At 42.1% G+C, this 19,004-nt stretch overlaps 1 protein-coding gene across 1 annotated transcript; it reads right to left on the reverse strand.

Moving 5' to 3' along the window:
• Positions 1-638: 638 nt before the first annotated feature.
• svild (supervillin d) lies at positions 639-18,565 on the reverse strand. Its single transcript, XM_018661595.2, is given in 25 exon segments — positions 639-2,079; positions 2,183-2,338; positions 2,823-2,935; positions 3,369-3,512; positions 4,217-4,372; positions 4,476-4,609; positions 4,691-4,898; positions 5,002-5,104; positions 5,228-5,382; positions 5,535-5,670; positions 5,673-5,837; positions 6,029-6,164; positions 6,331-6,506; positions 6,667-6,812; positions 6,968-7,115; positions 7,375-7,511; positions 7,714-7,869; positions 8,760-8,932; positions 9,152-9,335; positions 9,487-9,573; positions 9,739-9,822; positions 9,923-10,070; positions 16,050-16,182; positions 16,587-17,173; positions 18,463-18,565. Coding segments are annotated over 25 exon segments (3,930 nt in total). The 5' UTR covers positions 18,541-18,565; the 3' UTR covers positions 639-1,992.
• Between the last annotated feature and the right edge of the window lie 439 nt (positions 18,566-19,004).

A 19,004-nucleotide genomic window follows, 5' to 3' on the forward strand; every position in this document is an offset into this window, starting at 1 on the left:
GTGCATGGTGGTTCACTGGCAGAGCTTTTTGAGACCTCTTAATGAAATGGAGCCATGGGAAATGTGATTGGCTCCACCTGTACTTGTCCTGCTATGACAAGTCTAAATGCCGGTCATGAAAAAAGACCTATGAAGATGTTTAGAAAAATAGTTGGCTCTGTAATGTTGTAATGTTTTACTGCTTCACTATAAAAGTTTAGATGCTCAACTGACATCATGTCCAAGTGCTGTAAGAGCTTGTGTAGCCATTACAGACTTTGAGCTTTAAAGCATTCTAAGTGAGGAACACATGCAGGAAAATGTCTACTTCTCAAGCCCACAACAAAGGATGCTCATTTCTACATCTAAAACCAACCATCAATAAACTAAATAAATGTGATTAGCTGTTCTAAAGAAGTACAATGTTGTGTTTGTACTGCAGCTGCTGTTGGATTATTGATCCCAATGGGTCTTTTCACAGCAGACATATAGTCTTGCCAGAGTAGGTAAAGAACTAATAACATTAACAATGCCTTTGTTCTACTCAAGTGTCCCAGTGAGCCATTGTTAATTTTATCGTGTTTCCTACTGTGAAAAAAAAGGCCCTATAGATCTTGTTTGTGAAGATGCTGATGCTGCTTATAAGAAGATCACAAATGAACATTTTAAAAATATTTTATTTAAAAAGGGAATACTGAGCATCAGCTTCTCATTTCCCTAACACCAATGTTCATTTTTATGTGCCAAGAAATAAAAGCTGGCCTGGTCACTGCGTCCACATATAATGCAGATCCTATGTATCACAAAAAAGACGCATATTCCAACAAATGAATATAGGATTGTTAAACATGTTTGTGATCATGCAGAGAGTCTCCTAATTCACACATTACAGGCAGTCATACTGACAGTATGTTCTATACAATGAACATAACAGGGAGCACAGGTTTTGCAATAAAAGGCAGTTTATACTGCAGTTTCTCTCACTGTCTCTCTTACATACACACACTTAATACTTTTGTTGTACATTTATGCACACACACACACACTCACACACAAACACAAACACAAAACATTTATAACAAGGCAAAAAGATTAGTTTTGGTCCCAAACAACCAGTTTATCAGAGGGCTGCCATCACTGGCACACACGCAGTTATTCATGAGAACCAGGAAATATTCAGTACCAAACTTAAAATTGTATGGGTTTCAGTGATGCTGACTACAGTCAGTTGTATCTGTGTAATAGCTGAAAAGATTAATGTTTCAATTTTGACCAATTTCTGCTCTTCATGAGGTCACAATCTGATGACAAAAATAATACCTCATAACAGTGATTAATATGGAAATCTTTGGAAGATACTTTTTTGGTTACAGTAGAAAAAGATAAAAGGATAAAAACAGATTATTTTTGTTGTTACAATTATAGCACGAGACGGCTAAAATACAGTCTTGGTTTGACACCATCACATTTCATTCAACGACCACTAATTATAGAGATTGTTCTCTAAACTTTGATTTGTTTTGCTTTTCTTCTTTCCTTTGTCAACCTCAAAGTGTAGCCAAACAATTTAATCCCACTAAACGGAGCTGACTTTCTCCATGAAATGTAAAAATCAGTGAATAACTCCCTCAGCTTTAAACCACAGGCAATTCTCATACAAACACATTCGCACCCAAAATAACCAACATGTTTGGAGTAAACATAAAACACATTCATTTATAGTATATTACATATTTATATTGTGAGGTTAACTATTTTTACCATACAAGAAAAACAACAAAAAGATTAACAATTGCACATAATTGTTGGCTAAAATATTTAAATGACACAGGGAAACATTAAAAATGGCATTGTTTTTAAAAATAGATCAACATTTGAACAAAATTGTACATTTGTTTTTCTTTACCCTTTACAAAATAAGGACATAATTTTTTTTTTCTTGGAATAAAAAAACCTCCAGAAAAACTGCTGAGAACATAAAGAAAAGGCAAGTTTGAGTACAAAAGATTAGTTTCAAAACAGACCCTTGCTTTTCTTCAGGTTCTTTTGCTTCCAGTTTGGCAGGGCGTTGAACTCGACTCGACTCATCTCAAGAAGCGTCTGCAAAACATCGACAGAAAAAATGTCACATGACGGATTGAACGTGACTTAAGGTAACTTTTTGGTCCGAGAGATCCTACGGGAGTCACTAGGTGTGTCCTACCTTGAAGTCCTCGTCGGACAGGTAATCCTCCAGGCGCAGAGGGTCCACTCCCTCTGGCAGTGGTTTGCTGGTGAGCTCCTCGATGGAGTATTGCTGCTTACTGAGCTTAGACAGCGCCTCCTTCACCAAGATTACCTTGTTCTTGGAGCTCTCAATCTGCACATACACATATAAATTATAGCAGGTAAACAAATGTAAAACTGAAGTACTGTACTTCCCATTTCTCTGTTTACTCAGTTTTAAATTCATGCCAGTAGGTAATATACTACATTGTTTGTGAGTTTAATGAGGCTTATGGGAAACTCAAAGGCTGCTGATTTGATTAACTTTATCTCTCTTTGCTACAGAGGCAGTCAGACAGGCATTTCATCCTTCATAGATATTTTTTATTAGGAATTAGCTCTGCTGCACTGTATGTGTATGTGTCTGTGTTTTGAAAAACACTTTACTCTAAGTGATTCTGCATTGCAACTTTTAGATGACACTCGTGGGGGACTGCACTTTACCCGAATAGATCCTGTTGAGTGAGATAATTTAGATTCTTTCTGGAGTCGACGACACGGCTTTCATCAGTCGGTCTCTGGTCTAAGCTGTGATACTGAAAAACAGATACACCGTGATGAAAAAAAAAGTCTCCCACCTTTGAAGTGATGTTGGTATCCTTCTCCCAGTAAGGGAAGATGTTGGTGAAGGTGAGGGGTTCACAGCCTGCCAGGACCAGATAAGCCAGAGGGGGGCGCCGAGGGTTCTTCTCTGTAAATCAGGAAAAAAAGCTCCATTGGAGAAGAGATGAAAACTAAAATACTAAGGTGGTGGTGATGCATTTGACTCCAGCTCCAACTTCAGACAACGACCAACTTCTACAAGATGGAAAAAATTGCATTAAAAAATCTATGTCTAAGTGTTTTTAGAAGATTATCTAATTATGTACTTAATGTCAATGACTGTAGACAGCTGAAAATACATCAATATTAAAACACAAAAGCACACAAATCATTATTTAGATGCAAGATTGGTTCACTTAAGGTAATTTTAGACTGACATAAACAATCAATGTATGAGGGAATTATTTTTGATGTACACCACAGCTGATCACATTGGAAAGAAAGCAGAGCACCCGCTCTAGTAAATATACATTTCAGCCCTGATAAACCTTTATCCAAAATTCCTGCCTGTGAACTCTGACCTTTGCAGTACTGCAGCACAGTCTCCATGGCACATTTCCTCTCGTTGTCCCAGCGCATCTTTGCAGAGCCGGTGCACTGTGTGTCTTCAGGCTGCCAGCCCTGCCACAGGTACACCTCCATCCGGTTATCTAGCAGGAACAGGGCTGGAGAAATAATAACAGACAGGAAATTAGAGCACAGAGGGGTAATAAAGTGTACTGTAGTTGTTGCGGAGGCTAGAAGGTTGCACATTAAGTCCCAACAATAAAACAAATCCATCAACATGGAGGCGTATTTAAAGAGTCTTTTGAAACTCAGCACCTTATTGTTAAGTTTTCATCAGTCCAAGGTTCAAACAGAGAACAATGTGTGACTGAATGTAATTACTTTTGCTGTGCTTCTTTGTGTGTTCTAGATAAAAAAAATCTGCCAAGACAAACTGTTTATTTTTGCAAAAGATCTCTCTGAAAAAGAACAAAGTCTTTTTCAAGATGAATCTCTAAAATGTATATGTATAGATGATCTAAGATGCTTAGAAAATATCAGATAGTGGGCTTTTACAGTACAGCCACTGACATACAACCTAAGAATAACTTTTAATCAAATAAATACTCTCCACCTGCTGGAAAACAAATTTAATTTTGTATTTCTTTTTTGAGGAAGGATCAAACATTATATAGATACTGTGCATTTGTTATCTAGTACTGACTCAAGTTGGCAATTTAAACTTATTCTAACATACCAGAAATAGTTCTACATTCATTTATATCCCAGAAAGACAGTGGGATGTTTGGTCTCATAAAAACATCAGACAAATAATACACACAATAATTTGCTGCACTGTAACATTGCTATAGTTGTGTGGTACCTGGCTGCTGTGTGGAGTAGAGGTTTTCCTGCAGGAAAGGCATCGCCATGACTCCCTCTGGCACCCGTGCGGGATACAGCTGCTCCTCCCCTTCAAACACCCCGGAGCTGGCACTCAGCCGGAACAGCCGGGGTGTGTAGTTGTACTTCCCTGGATCTGTAGACAGAAACGCATGCGTCTCATTAATGAGCTCTCTTGCTGGGAATGTGGGAGGTTTCTGAGTGAGGCTTTTAAGTGGTGTGTGAATGTGAAGACGCACCCTGGAGCATGCAGTCGTAGGCCTTCTTGTCCAGCGGGCCCAGAGCTTTCACAAACTCCGAGGGTTCGGCCCCTTCCTCCACCTCCTCCACTTTCACGCTGCTGGTGCTGCTCAGGCCCAACTCTGAGGGACGCCTTAACGAGGAACACAGAAAACAGTTGGTCCACCACGGCGGCCGTTGGTCCATCCATTATACACAGCTGCATGAGCCTTACCTCTGGGTTAGTTTGTCTGCGGCTTTTTTGGCCACCTGCCTGGCTCCAGCGTGTGCTTTGCAGCCGTGCCACAGGTAGAGTTGAGCTTTCTGAGCATTGAGGAGCACCAGGCTGGCACGGGACCGCAGGCTGGCGTGCTGGCAGACCACCTCCACCAGCGAGGCCTCTACGTCTTCCTCACCACGGACGCAGAACAACCTCCAGCCACCTAGTGGACACACACATGGTTAGAAGTTAGAGTTCTGAGCCTATCCTGGAGTCATGGGCACAAGTGTGTGTGTGTGTTTTGTTTTTTTTTTTTTTTTTTTTACCTGTGTTGTTTGCACTGTCTTCTCTGCTGCCTTTGTGGATGATTAAACCTCCTTGGAAGAGCTGGAGGAAGCATGGTAGCTCCTTCCCCTGAGTCACCAACACCTGGATCCACACAAATCCAATACAATCAGATGAAGAGAGTCACACATATCATTTACTACCTCAACGCACAGCCATTAGTGTGTTTCATTGATTGTGTGCAGCTGTGGTGAAACTGATACTCACTTGTGACCCCCTGTGGCTGCCAAGCTCCACTGTCATCAGAGCTGAGGTTCCTTTCTCGCTGATGCTGGAGTGCCGGCCCTGCCAGAAAAAGCAGGCCGTCCTCTCTCTTCCAGGAGCCCCGGCGCTCAGCTCCCCGGGTTTTTGCCGCTTCCCCACTGACAGAACAGAATCACAATGAACCCAGTGCATGAAATCAAGACTTGTGCTTCCGTTTCTGGATTGAGGCGACCCTGAAATGTCACGCTAATGCCTGTCTTCTAATTTTACATTGTATTCAAAGATCCCATTTCACGAAAGCATGACTCACCGAGTGTGGTGACAGAGTACTTCCAGCGGATGATGTAGGCATCGCCCTCGTGTAGCTGGCCCAGGCTCTCTTTTGGCAGTTCCTCCTCACTGTGCTCTTTGATGTGCCAGGTGTCTACGGCTACTGTGGCCAACTCCGGCCTGCCTCCCGTCCTCCTGTCCTCACCAGGCCGTGGCCCCGCTGGACGTCAACTCCCTCCAGAACCGTCTTCACCGGCTCAGGCTCGTTGTCCAGCAGGGCCCTGGCGTCACACGGCTGCAGGTCCAAGTCGAGCGGAGAGCGGACAGTGGAATGGACTGGGCTCTGAGCAGACAAAGAGTCAAATCAGTCGATTTTAAAGTTGTTACTTTTCTTCTTAAGTATATTCATCAATTGAGGAGCTACAGCATGAACAATGTTGTATCTTAATTCCTTTAAAACAATCAGATATCGACAGTCACCGTTAATGATATGTTTAAATGCATACATGCTACAGTGAGTCTGATCTAGTCTACCTTGATTTCTTCAGCTTGAGCCAATTCCTCTTTCTTCCTCTCAGCCCAGTCCAGGAACTTCTCTCTGAACAGTGATGTCTCATTGTGCTCTGACAATCGGCCAAACAGAGCCCAGCTTGGACGACCCTCCCCCTGCCTGGATATCACACACAAAATCACACACACTACATCATTGAAAAGAAGAAGAAGAAAGAAAAGAGTCTTCTCTGTGCAGCTGTACTGGCAAAATAAAACCACTAGGGGCTACAATAACACAACCAATAACATATAATAGTCTCAAAAGTTTTAGTCTGTCTACTCACAGAGGCACATCCTTATTTAAGCAGGAGGCATCTAAAGGGTTGACTCTGCAGTTGCTGTAGTCGTAGCTGCCGCTGTAGAGCTGTTTGCCCAATTTGACGGCAACTTTTCTGTCACCCAAGGGCACATCTTTCCCGTGCCACACATACACTTCACTGCCAAAGTCAAACACCAAGACCTAATGTGGGCAGCAGCAGGAAACGGGAGAGAGAACAGAGAAAGTCCAGGGTGTCATTGCAGTTATTACAACATGTAAAACAACAAAAAACATACATTTTCCTACATTTCTATGCAGATCCCAAGCTTTTATGAGGTCATTACTCTCATAGTGGTGTTACCTCCTTAGAGTTGAGCAAGGAGACGCTTGGGATGGAGGCCCAGGCCTCATCGTGAGGCACCAGTTTGTCTCCCTGGAGTCTGTACACCCCATTAGAGTCTAGCACCCCACTCTCATACAGTTCATCTTCCTCTGGCTCCCCTGCCCCTACAACACACACACACACAGCACAAAAAGCAGAGTAAACATATGCGTAGGACAGCAGGGGGTGGGGGGCAGAATGGTTAGACAGATAATCCCTCAAATGGTAATCCAAGCCCAGAGTCAGAGAGCATCGACACAGCTCTAAAGAACATATGTACCTCTGTATTTGGTTTTTCCTCCCAGCAGGCTCCAGAACTCTCTGGCCCATCTGCTCTCAGTGTTGATGCCCTCCTCCAGCACCGTCACCTGAGGAGCCTTACAGCCGAGGTCCCTCTTGGCCTGAACAAACGATGCCATCTCTGATGCCTGGTCAGACAGAGCATAATGTACATGTTACAACTGCATCAATGTGGAAAATCTATCTCTCAGGCAGATCAAGGAGAGAAGATATGCAAGAAGTCTGGACTTGTATATCCCCTGGGCTGGAAATGTAAAAATCCAATTGAATTTCACTGTGAAGCATTTTTGTTTGGTTTAAACTTTATCAAGATGTAACAGCACCTGTCCAGACCTGTCAAAGCTGCTTCTGAGATCTGTCTAGCCAAGTATGCGTGACGTTCACTACCTTAGCTTTCTCAATGACGTTGGCAAACTCTCCACTCCACATGAAGCAGTGCTTTGGTGTTATGAGAAGGAAGCAGTCGCCACTGTTTAGAGAGCGGGCTGTGGGCTCCACCAAGCGCACCTGGACGTGCCTCCGACCTGCAAACAGCAACAAAGCAGCCTGGTTTATGAACTTCATATTCTTAAGCAACACTAGAAGAAACACGCTTGAGAGCTTCTCATTAGCAGCAGTTGTGTTTTGTCATTTCCTCTTCATAATAAATGGTTAAAGGTGCTAGATCACCAAACATCAAACCAACAATGAAAACAAGTACACAGCATATTCTCTTGTGTTTCTGACCTTTAATGCGAATGAGCATGAGCTTGTTGAAAGGCAGTGCGCTGTTGTTGGTCACAACGTCGGTGGACTTGACGCTGCGTAGGCTGACCTTGCGGAAGTTCTCTTTACTGGCGAGGCCCGCCAAGGCCACGTCGGCCAGGTTGGAGTGTTTTGCCACTGGGTGGGGAGAGCAAGCGAGACGACTGGTGACACAATTATCAGTGACAACAGGATGCAGGTTGAAATAATAAAGTGTTTTGAATCATGTCTGTCTCAATCTAATCTGCCATCAACAAATAAAAACCACAAACAAAGCTTTAGCACAGATCATAAAAGACAGGATGTGTTTTTTTTTCTTCTTTCATGATGACCTGCACTAAACAGCATGTATGGCTGTCTTGTTTCCTCTTGTGTAGACTGTGAAAAAATCTCTGAGGTCAGCCTAGTCTGTGAAGAATAGGTATAGAGAGGAACTGAATATAAAAATCATGCAAGCAGCAGGTCACTGTACATACACCTCAGTAACTGCATTACTGTCGGCTTTCTGCAGGCTTCTTCATGTAAACCCCCTTCCTGTAATCAGGTAAGGGATGACAAATGCAATTTCCTTGACTAAATTTATGCTAGAAAAAGGTGATTTATTTGGCCACATATACATATAACCAGGTCCCTAAGAGTTCAGCCTGAGTTAGTGTCGCTGTGACAGCAGTGCAGCAGAATGAAATTACGCATGCTTGTATTCACAATAATTCAATTAAAAATCCATCTGAAACTGAAAGTGACAACAAGTAGCTTCTGTTAATCTAAAGAATCGAGAAGCAATGTCTTGTGTAACTTAAATATAAAATGAACTTAAAATGAATACATTATGGCTCCCAAATACAGAAAATATTAAAAGGAAATATTTATTGAGTGTAATCACATTTTTTTGCCAGTTTTCCTATTCATATTTTTGTGGCTTTAACTTTTGACGGATTCTTTAAAGCTGTTGAGCATCTAAGACTCTTAAGTTCAGCTAGGGTAAGAACCTTAGCAGTGCCAAAGTAGGTAAGTTTGAGCAGTCTTACTTCTCTCCACTTGGATCCTCTTGGTCTCTACTGTGGCTACATTAAGCCTCTGTTCGGTGTAGACCTGCCGGAGGTCGTTGCGGGCAGCCAGAGCCCGCAGAGGGTTCCTGGAGCCCTGATTTCTCCGGGCTGGTCGCACAGCGCGCTTATGTTCTGCTACAGCTGAGGTGAGCCTTAAGACATTCATACACAAAACAGTGGAAATTATATAGACCAGCAATAAGGGACGAGAAACTGACCAACATTCTCATTTCAGTTAAAGAAATGTTATACTACTTTAAAGAGAAATCTAAAAACAAGATTGATTTTGCCAATACAGTACAGACAATGTTATTAAGAATAAGGATATATATATACTTCCACAAATTAATTGATGATTGTTATGAACTAACTTTGGTGTATTGGCCTGAATCTGGCCGAGGTCCTCCTCAGTAACGACCACAGTGGAGTCCTGGAGTGTGGAGGGTGAGATAGATTTGTAGAAGTTGCCGAACGTCTCCTCATCATCCAGGGTCATCACCTCTTTCTCAGTCTCCGCCGTAACCTCGATGGTGGATGTTTTGCTTTTGCTCACACCTAACCAGCCCGCGGTGACACGAGGAAACAGGAAGGATGGAACAGGAAGCGTTACATAGATCTTTTGCTCATGATGCCTTTGGTGAAGAGTGTATGGAGTTCGTAATGATTAATAAATGTGGTGGTAAAAGAGCAAACAGGGGGATTGTACCTTTATTGTGGAGCTTGTCTAGGAAGGACTCAAGCTTGTCGAGTCTTTTATCTCCCTCCACCTTGACATCAGTTCTGCTGGAGATTTCTGTGCAGCAGAAACAAACAGAGGTTTGAGAAACTGTGGCTTTGAGAGTTTATCAAATTAGTAGCACTTAGAGACACACATGGCCACAAGAGTCTAGTTCAAGTATTAATACATTTGAACTCCTGCTGATTGAGTAACTGAGCGACTCACAGACTGTACCCGTACCTTCATGTGGCTTCACAGGTGTGGCATTTGACTTCTTGAGAGAAATAAGAGGTGACTCCTCCTTTCCTGTGTCTGACACAAGACCTGGTGGAGCACAAGGGGAGAATTAGGGCTGCAAGACACTGGAAGAAATACAAGAGCCACGCAGCTCGATGACTTGGCCTATCACAGCAGCAGAACACACCTCTCTTGGCCATGCGTCCAGCCACAGTGAACTGGATGGAGTCGTTGGCTGCTCCTTTGCCTTTGCTCTTCCACTGCTCCTCCTTCTCCTTGAGGATCTTCATCCTCTCTACCAGCGACATCTTGGGCTCCACGTCTACATTAGACTTCTGTGATAATATAATTCAATTTCAGAAATAGCATTGAGACTCATTTTAAGTCTTTTACTCTACTGTCTATTTGACAGTTTGTATTTGAAATGGGATCAGACAGTTACATATGAGGACACAGTGACATAAGCATGAGCAGGCAACAAAGGTTGCATAAGGATACGAGAGACTACCAGTGATGATGAAAGAAGATGGTGAAGCAACAACACAAGCAGAAATTCATTTAATAGGAAACTATGAGCAATGCCATGACTTTTGTAATTATTTCTGGAGTGTGTGGAGGTGTAGCTTCTTCCAAAAACAACTACCTCCACAGATGTTTTTACTGAGTAATTCAAACTTTATCTTTAAAACAAAAAATAACATGACGAATGTTAAGTCCTGACAATAAAACACCAAAATCCCTGTTTATGTACCAAAACCATCCATCACCCTGTACTCAGTAGAGCTTTCCTTAAGTGATTTACTTCTACTGCCATTTTTGCACCTGAACTCCACCATTAAAAATGAATTAGCAGAGGTTTACTGGGCCCCCTGGTCCCGCCGGACCCCAGGAGCTGTGTTACAGTAATTAATGATATTCCACTCCTAAATATTTGAAGCATTTTATGGCCCTGCCTGGGTTTTTACTGGCTGCCACTCCTTATTCCTTCACTAATAATGAGCAATTCACTGTGTGTAATGTACCATGAGTGGGGACTTCCTTTCTGCTGTGGGTTACAGGCAGAGGAGACAGCACTATGAATCAGCAGGAGAAACACACAGAGAAAACAAATTCCAAGCAGACAAACACTATGATGCAGAGGGTAACCAACTGCTGACTAAACAGACAGAAGACCAAAAAACCAAACAAAAAGAGCATCGCAAACTCTCACAACTATAATTATTTACTATAAATTCTCATACTTGTGCTGTATAGGGTGTGTAACATGCAGCATTTAGTCATCTGAAGGCAACAGCAGGACAGTGTGTACTGCATGACATAAAAGTAAATAACAAACAAGACTGAGAATCCCAAAACCAAAAAGCTTGTTAAAGTCACAGAGGAATTTTCTTTGTGGATGAAAGATGGCCTGACTGTCATACTGTAACTTGTAACATCATCTTTACTGTATGTGCTGAAAAGTCAACTTAAACAGTCGCAGATGTCAGCAGCTTTAAAGAGAAAAAGATGTTTGGATAAAGGTGACCTGAAGCCAGACTGATGTCAGTGTGGCATCAGAACAGGAAGAGTCTCCTTGCAGAATAAGTAGTTTATCCTCCAATTCTGACATAAAATGTATTTCAAAACAAAATTAGAGGCTGTAAAATGTGTAATCTGTATTAAACAAGATATTTGAGAAAAGGAGAAGCAACACACAGATAATGGATAATAATTGAGGACCTCCAGAGTCCAAACTCCAGGGTTAATAATACAGACACTGGCACGGAAAGAGCATGAGAACAGGTAGGGGTCTTAATTTTCTAGTCTTGCCAACTCACAGAATTAGCCTTAATCATCTACAGATGACCAGCTTGTGTTTTTCTTTTAGACCTAGCAAATAAAGACTGGTTCTGTACTTGTAGTAAAATTTTCTACAGCTTGTTAAAACATTTTTCCATCACAGTTTCAAGGTTGATTGTTTAGCCCTACAATAACAGGAACAAGCAAATAATAGGTAATACTGAAAATTCAGTGTTTTATGAAATAGCAGACTTCAATATCTTTCTGGTATTAGGTCACAACAGTTGAAACGTGAACTGTTGAAAAGTGAATTTTTAATGAGCTACATCAGGAATAGAGCCCTGTGATATACTGTGACCTTGTCTAAGGTGTTCTCCACCTCTCACCCAGTTAAAATGCCAGAAAGCAGTGAAAAATTCTCATTATAATTTCCCAGAGCTGAAGGTGATGTTTTCAAGCTGCTTGTTTTATCTGACCAACAGACTAAAACTGCACAAAGATATTTAAACAATTGTGTATTCATCATGTATGACAAAGAAAAAGCACCAAATCCTCTACATTATGTTTATAGATACCACTTTATACAGTTACAGGAAACTACCACATCATCTACAGCTCAGTGCTTTTCCAAAGAAGCTTGACAGAGAAGTCATGCAGATCTAAATTAAACACGTCAAAACCTGCAGTTGCTTGAAACAATAGACGTAAGCTAACCCGGTGACTGGAGAGACTCTCTGAGACAAAGAGGTTAAAAGTTTAATGTACACAACAGTCCTTGTTTTCAGCTAGAAACTGCACTGCCATAAAAACCACCCTCCTGTGGAGAGCGAGATTTAAATAACAAGTCTTAGGAATCCTTCGTATTTGTCCTGAACTAATGTGAAACATGCTTAAACATACAAACAGCCATGTACTGAAAGAATGGAAAAACACCAGTTTCTTTCAAACGATCTCCCACTCAAATACAGCACACACTCTGCCTCACTACACACAATGGCAAAGGTACAAGTGGTAACAGATTTCTTTGAGCTCTAATGTCAAACATGTTGCACGATGTGGTCAAATATTAGCCTGACATGAGGCAAAAGTTCAAAGAGATACATTTAATCACACTGGCATGCACACAGAGACAACACACTGGGGCTAAACATCAAAGTGAACTCTTGCTGATTTCATAACTTTAGAGAATGTGACACATCTGAGATACAGAGATGCTTTTGCACATGCACATCTTGAATGCAGCATGCGTGAGAATGTGAGTTTTTAAGTTTATATGTACTGATAAGCTTTTCAGTGCACAAGTAAGACAAATTTTTGTACCACAGGACTGAGAAAATTCTGTTTTTTGTGCCTTTAAACACAAAAACATAACTTCAAATTGCTTTTACACTACAGTCTCTTAGTCCTTGTACAGTCCCGCTACAGTATAAACCACACTATCGGTCATCTAAAACTGTTAAAACAGCGTTCTCACACACTAACACAGCCCCTCCAGCGAGCAGCCCATCTCTGGAGTCAATCAGAGAAGGGAAATACCTTGGCCTGACAGGACCCCAGAGAGAGGAGAGGAAAGGAAAGGGCCTGGGCCTCAAACCCCCACAGGAAACCATTTTTCTCAGCCCTGCCTTACTGTACGGCGCAGGCAGCACCTCAGCCAAACCGCTGACACAGATATCGACCGACTGAGGGCCAGTAAACCACATTCATGTAGCAACGGCAAGTGTTGTCGACAGCTCTGATTTTCTCAGCTGTAATCCTAAAAGAGGGTGAGACTGTCAAGAGTGCAGGTAGAGAAAGAAGAGGAGAAGGAATATTAAGCCATTAAGTCCATGCAGAGGGGTGCTTATGGTACATTATATATATATATATATATATATGTACACAAACGCTCACCTGAGGGGACTAAGGGGACAGGGAAAGGCTGAGAGGCAGGTGTCAAAGTCAAAAAAGGGGGTAGAGTCCACAGGTGAGCACAGAGGAAACTGGAAAGATGGAAAAGAGGAGGAGGAGGAAAGGAAGAGGAAAGAGAAATTATTAGAGAAAGGAGGAGAAAAAGCATAGCAGAGCAACATTAGCAGCTGGAGTGAGTGGGTTTTAGCATGAAAGACTACAGAACAGACATGGGTCATTTAAAGCCTGGCAGAATGTTTGGGAGAGAGGGAGCGAAAGGAAAAGGGAAACAAGATTGCTTATTATAATGCATGAGGAGATATCACCATAAACTGAGAGCAATGCATGCACTCCAGCTTATCAGGGCACAAAACTAGCTTCATGATTAAGCTGGAATTAAGAGTCACTGGTGGATTTAATGGTAAAAAACTTGGCTCCCTTCAGTGTATTAACTTGCCTTGGGTGATGATATGATTATGTCTATTTTTAACAGGCTCACAATGTCTTCGAGATAATCAACTCATCTTTAGTTAATTATCTCTAATCCATTTTCTGGGAAACAACACACCAGGGACAATGTTTCCCACCAAGCTTAATGGAGGGAAGTTTCTGTGGGGGAGCTGCAGTGTCAGTGTTTTGACTTGTGGAGAGATGTCAGACTGGTCTTCGATGAGTCATCGCTGGAATACAAAACCTAGACATTTAGCAAATCCTGGAGGATTTGAAAGAAAACAGTAGATTTTAGAATATTCTTTTAATGCCTGTATGGATTTTACTTACTTAATTTGATGCCAAATATGAATTTATATGGACAAAGCAGCTGTTTTTTGTTGGATACTATTAATTATTAACCAGTGACATGCTGCAAACAGTCAGTGCAACTCAAGATAAACAAGTATTGTCCAAAACAAAACAGATCCTCTTTAAATTAAATTTACAACAACGCCTCACTTTACAACACAACCATGGTGTACAGAATAGCTCAGCAGGCTTAACAGGAAACATCTGGAGGTGGTTGGAGATGACCATGGTGTGTACCATGCATGTTACATTCCCTGGTCTCCCACATATCAACCAAAGAGCAACAACATCTGCTCAGGCTTGGCAGTGTATGGGATAAATCAACATGCCTAAACATGAAAACCGACGGCCTTTCCTTCAAGAGAGAAAAGGAAATGTATCAAGAATAGTCACATGCGAGTAAATGCCCCATAGCTAATGCAGACATGGCATCAGTGCCAATAATTTAGCCTAAACCATGTATTATCTACATCTCTAATGTGAGTCAGTTTGCCAGAGCTCTACAGTAGCAGCCACAGAACACAGCAGGTCCCAGACCAATTCACAGGCAATAACCTCAGATAGATTTAAAAGAAGGAATCCGCAGACTTCTTGGACACCAGTTTGGTCCTTAGTTATGCATCCGAGTGTTGAAGATGCAGTTTTTGTGCCATTAATGGAATTACACCACATTTTATGGACTTTGTGTTGATTTATCATGATGAAGACAGACCACACAAATGTAAAATGACATCAGTTTTCAGTATTTAGTTGACTGGGGATTTGTTCACATTTTTTTGGCTGCCTGTACTTAGTCATAAAGTGGCTTTTTCCAGGCTAAAAGAGTGGATTTATTCTAAGGTTAGCTCATCTTTGGATGAGGGGTGAACCCAAACCAGAAATCCCAGAGGAGGATCACTGATCTTGACAGACATCAAGCCAAGAGATGCTTCGTACAAATAAACATGACATCACCTCAATTTTGGTGTCAAATTGACTGTGTTGGTGTGATCCATGTGGCACACACAGGGTTTTTCCCTCTGCTGTAGTATCATTCTTTACTTGCACACTGTCCACGGGATGGTATGTAGTGTAATGTTCTTTTTCCACTTGAATACTCAGTGAGGGTGGTCTTGTTTGTATTGGAGAAGAACATGTAGAAACTTGCATGCACTTCCATCACCACTTCAAAATGTGTCAGTTGCCTTAGCAAAAACCCTCCAATGCTGACCTGTGCAAAACTATATACCCTGGATGTTTATAGACATTTATGAGGCATGAAAAGTGTACAAACAATATGAAAGCTTGCTTATAGAGCAACTTTGAGGAGAGGAGACGAGAGGAGAGTGTAAAAACTAGCAAAGGAAGCAGGCATTAGCTTGGAGGGTTTGCAGGTGTTTGGGCATGGTGTAGGATTTTATTTTTACAAGGGGAAGGGGGTGTGTTCCTCCTTCTATCTGGGAGGCTGCCTAAGCCCTGGATCTCTGGCTTTGGCATCACCACTCCCAAATCTGCTGCACCACCACCTCCCTGCCCCAAACCCTCCTAACCTCACACCCTCTTGGCAGCAAATCAGGGGAAATAAGCTGATTCAGCAGAGGAAGAAATGCGTCCATGGCCAAACCTTTCTTTCCCTGCACACAAAGCTGAGGGGAAGCCTCAACATATGGCAGGATTTGCTCATTAAAGCAAATGCCACTGTACCCACCCCCCAAAAAGAACACCATTAGCTGATGTTATCATCATCATAGGAAACAATGCACTACAAAAGAAATGAAAAAGAAATTATTTTGGAGAAGTCTTGTTGACCTGTTATTCATCCCAACTAATGCAGACAAGGAAAGGTTACTCAAAAACTCGCTCACCTTTTTCCTCCAGGCATTTTCAGCTTCGTGGAGCTGACTGAAGCGATCAGCCAGTGGTTTCTGGATCAGATCAGATGTCTTGGGCCTCTTCAGTCTAACCTTCTCATCTCCTCCACTAGTGAACTCTGCCAGTCTGAAAGTAGCAAAGACACAATGTTTTAAGGCAGTATTAAAAAGTACTGGCTAATTTAACTCTACTATGAAAGTCTGAGTATTGTAGATATAGAAACATTTTACTCTGGGGCCTGCTTTTGTTTATGATCTGGTCATAAATTCATGGTAATATTTGTTATGAGTACTGTACTGTATATTTAGGAACCTGTGACTTTAAACTTACTGTTTTTGTCTGTGATAGTACTGTGTTTATTCACTTACTGTGAGTTTTAGTCATATCTCTCAAATGAAAATGAATCTAAACTCAATTTAAATTCTTAAAAGGAAGTACTCCTTTTAAGTGTTTATCATAAGCATAGAGGGTCTTTTTGTCTGTCTTTGGACACAAAAGACCTTATACTTTAACATTATGCATCCAATGACCTCTGTTTGATCGACGAGCCCACACTTCCATCCAAACTGCTCTCCAGCTCCTCAACATCCTCTGACACTGAGGAGGTCTTATCCAGGCTCTCATCAGGTGAGGGGCTCCACATCTCCTCAAAGCTTGCTCTACTGCTGCCATCGCTGCTGCTGCCGCCCTCCCTCTGTTGCCTGTCGATGCTGAAGCTCCCTCCGTCCGTGATATCATCGGTCAATGACTCATCCTCCCTGTCATTTTCCTCATAGGCCGCCTCCTCCTCCTCCTCCTCTGCTGCTGCTTCCTCCTCCTCCTCGTCCTCCTCCTCCTGATGCTGCTGCTCCTCTTCATCTGCCTCCTCCGTCTCTTCCTCACTCTCCGGGTGGCTGAGGGTTACGCTGCTCTGTCGTGCTGGCGGCGGTGGCAGTGTGCTCTCAGGCATCGAGCCCTCGCTGTGGTCGGACTCCACGCTGGTGGAACGGCTTTTCTTTAGGATTCCCTTGATGCCTCTGGGCCCTGAGTCTTGGCGCTGCAGCGAGGCAGGCTGGCAGGGAGGAGAAGGAGGGGGAGAGTCGTCTTTGTTGTTGCTGTCAGAGAGGAGACTGGAAGGCTGAAGTAGAGAGGGAGAATTTTTTTTTTTTACTACCAGCCATTATATTTATAATATCTGGAAAAGACTATTAAAGTTGCAGTACCATTTGAGGAATTGCATACTATGGTGCTTGATTAGAGCACGTAACTCTAACTGACCAGACCAACAGTTTCCAACAGCAACTCCTCAGCAGTTTCCACATAAACAGTAAGAACCTTCTCTTACTGCTTGTCCCAAGACCTCAAAGACTGTAATATGCAACAATGTACACAAACACATACCCCTGTTCCAGCTACTACTGTTTGTGCTTTCAGTGCTGTTAACAAGAGGCTGTAGGTTAGTAGGTCAGATCAGGGACATAAAGGTGGGGGATAAGAAAATGAAAATGGAGGACTTCGGGATTGAGAGAGGGGCGACAGTGGTGATTAGAAAACTGGGTTAAGTGAGAATCCAAGATGAGAGGGTGAAACAAAGAGAAACAAACAGCATGTCAAGACAGACTGTGAAGGATTTGTCCACTATCAACAACATCTGTGAGACTTGTCTGGGACATTATGTGTGTTTGTTGTGGTTTTCAGAGAAAAAAAAAAGCACAGTAATAAAAACCATGTGTCAAGTAATGTTGTAACTGTGTGACACAAAGCCTTTCATAGTCCAAGCTACTGTAAATTAACTGATCTAATACACGTTTCAAAATACAGTGTATTACAACCATGTACAGGCATATAAATAGACCCTTTTGTGTGTGTTCAATATGCTGTCGCTTACAGCAGCAGCTGGAACAACAGCAGACGTCCTGCTGGCAGGTCAAAGGCTATGAGGGGGTGCTGATTTAGGAGGAGATGAAGGAATAGAGGAATACACTGAGGCCAGCTGGGTGTAAAAGTGCAATGCTAACCAGGTGGCATGCTTAAATGAAAAACCCCATGTGCACGGTGTGAGGGAGCATTTGTGTGTGGTATAGAGTACGTGTGCATACTTTCATTGTACTTGTGTGGATCGGTTTAAGATCTGGTTGACGTAACCACATTTTGTCCAGACGAGTCAAGCGCATCGGTGACATGAATTACAATCTGCACTTCAACTTCAAAAACAAAACCCTAAAATAAACCAGACCTGAGAGAAACAGAGCCAAAGTTAAGGTGAGTAAGAGTTCTGGAATTGGATTGGATGCAGTGGTAAGTGCAGCAGTATTGGTAAAAAATACGATCTTTCAAAACACAATCCACAGAGTTGACTTTCATATTTGAGCCTACTGAGTTATGAATGTGACATTGGTAAGGATACCTTTAACAATAAAAACTGACCTTTTTTTCCTCTACAAAGGCAGCACATTCACGCTGCTCCTTCCATGAGGGTTCGTCTGTGGCCTCTTTCTCTTCCATCTCCCTGTCTGTATCAGATGTAGGAAGCCTGAAATATCAGAAAAAGTATTCATTATGTTTACTATTACTACATGAATAAAGGATGCAGCTGTAGATAACCACCAGTAACAGACTGCTAATGAATGTATGAGTAAAGCTTGTATAAAAGTTGGATTCGGCGCAATCGCAGATGATTTTGCAGCAAAAAAATTGCAGCAAAAAATTGTTTTCGATTTTTACTCACACAAACACAAACAGTCATCAATGGTGCTTTGTAATCAATGCAGGAAACAGGCCAGCAAAACGACAGTGAATGTAGAATTCTCTAAATGTTTATCTTCTGAGGAATTTATTTTTTATGCAATAGTTGTGTTACTGTGTTAAGTACTTCAATATGGGCTTTTATTTACATGGTTTATTGTACACAATGCAGTGGAGCTTTGCTGACAAGATCAATGACAAGCTTCAGCTGCAAATATACTGAT

This window comes from Lates calcarifer, linkage group LG23, assembly GCF_001640805.2.
Source record: "Lates calcarifer isolate ASB-BC8 linkage group LG23, TLL_Latcal_v3, whole genome shotgun sequence".
Classification (NCBI taxonomy): Eukaryota; Metazoa; Chordata; class Actinopteri; family Centropomidae; genus Lates; species Lates calcarifer.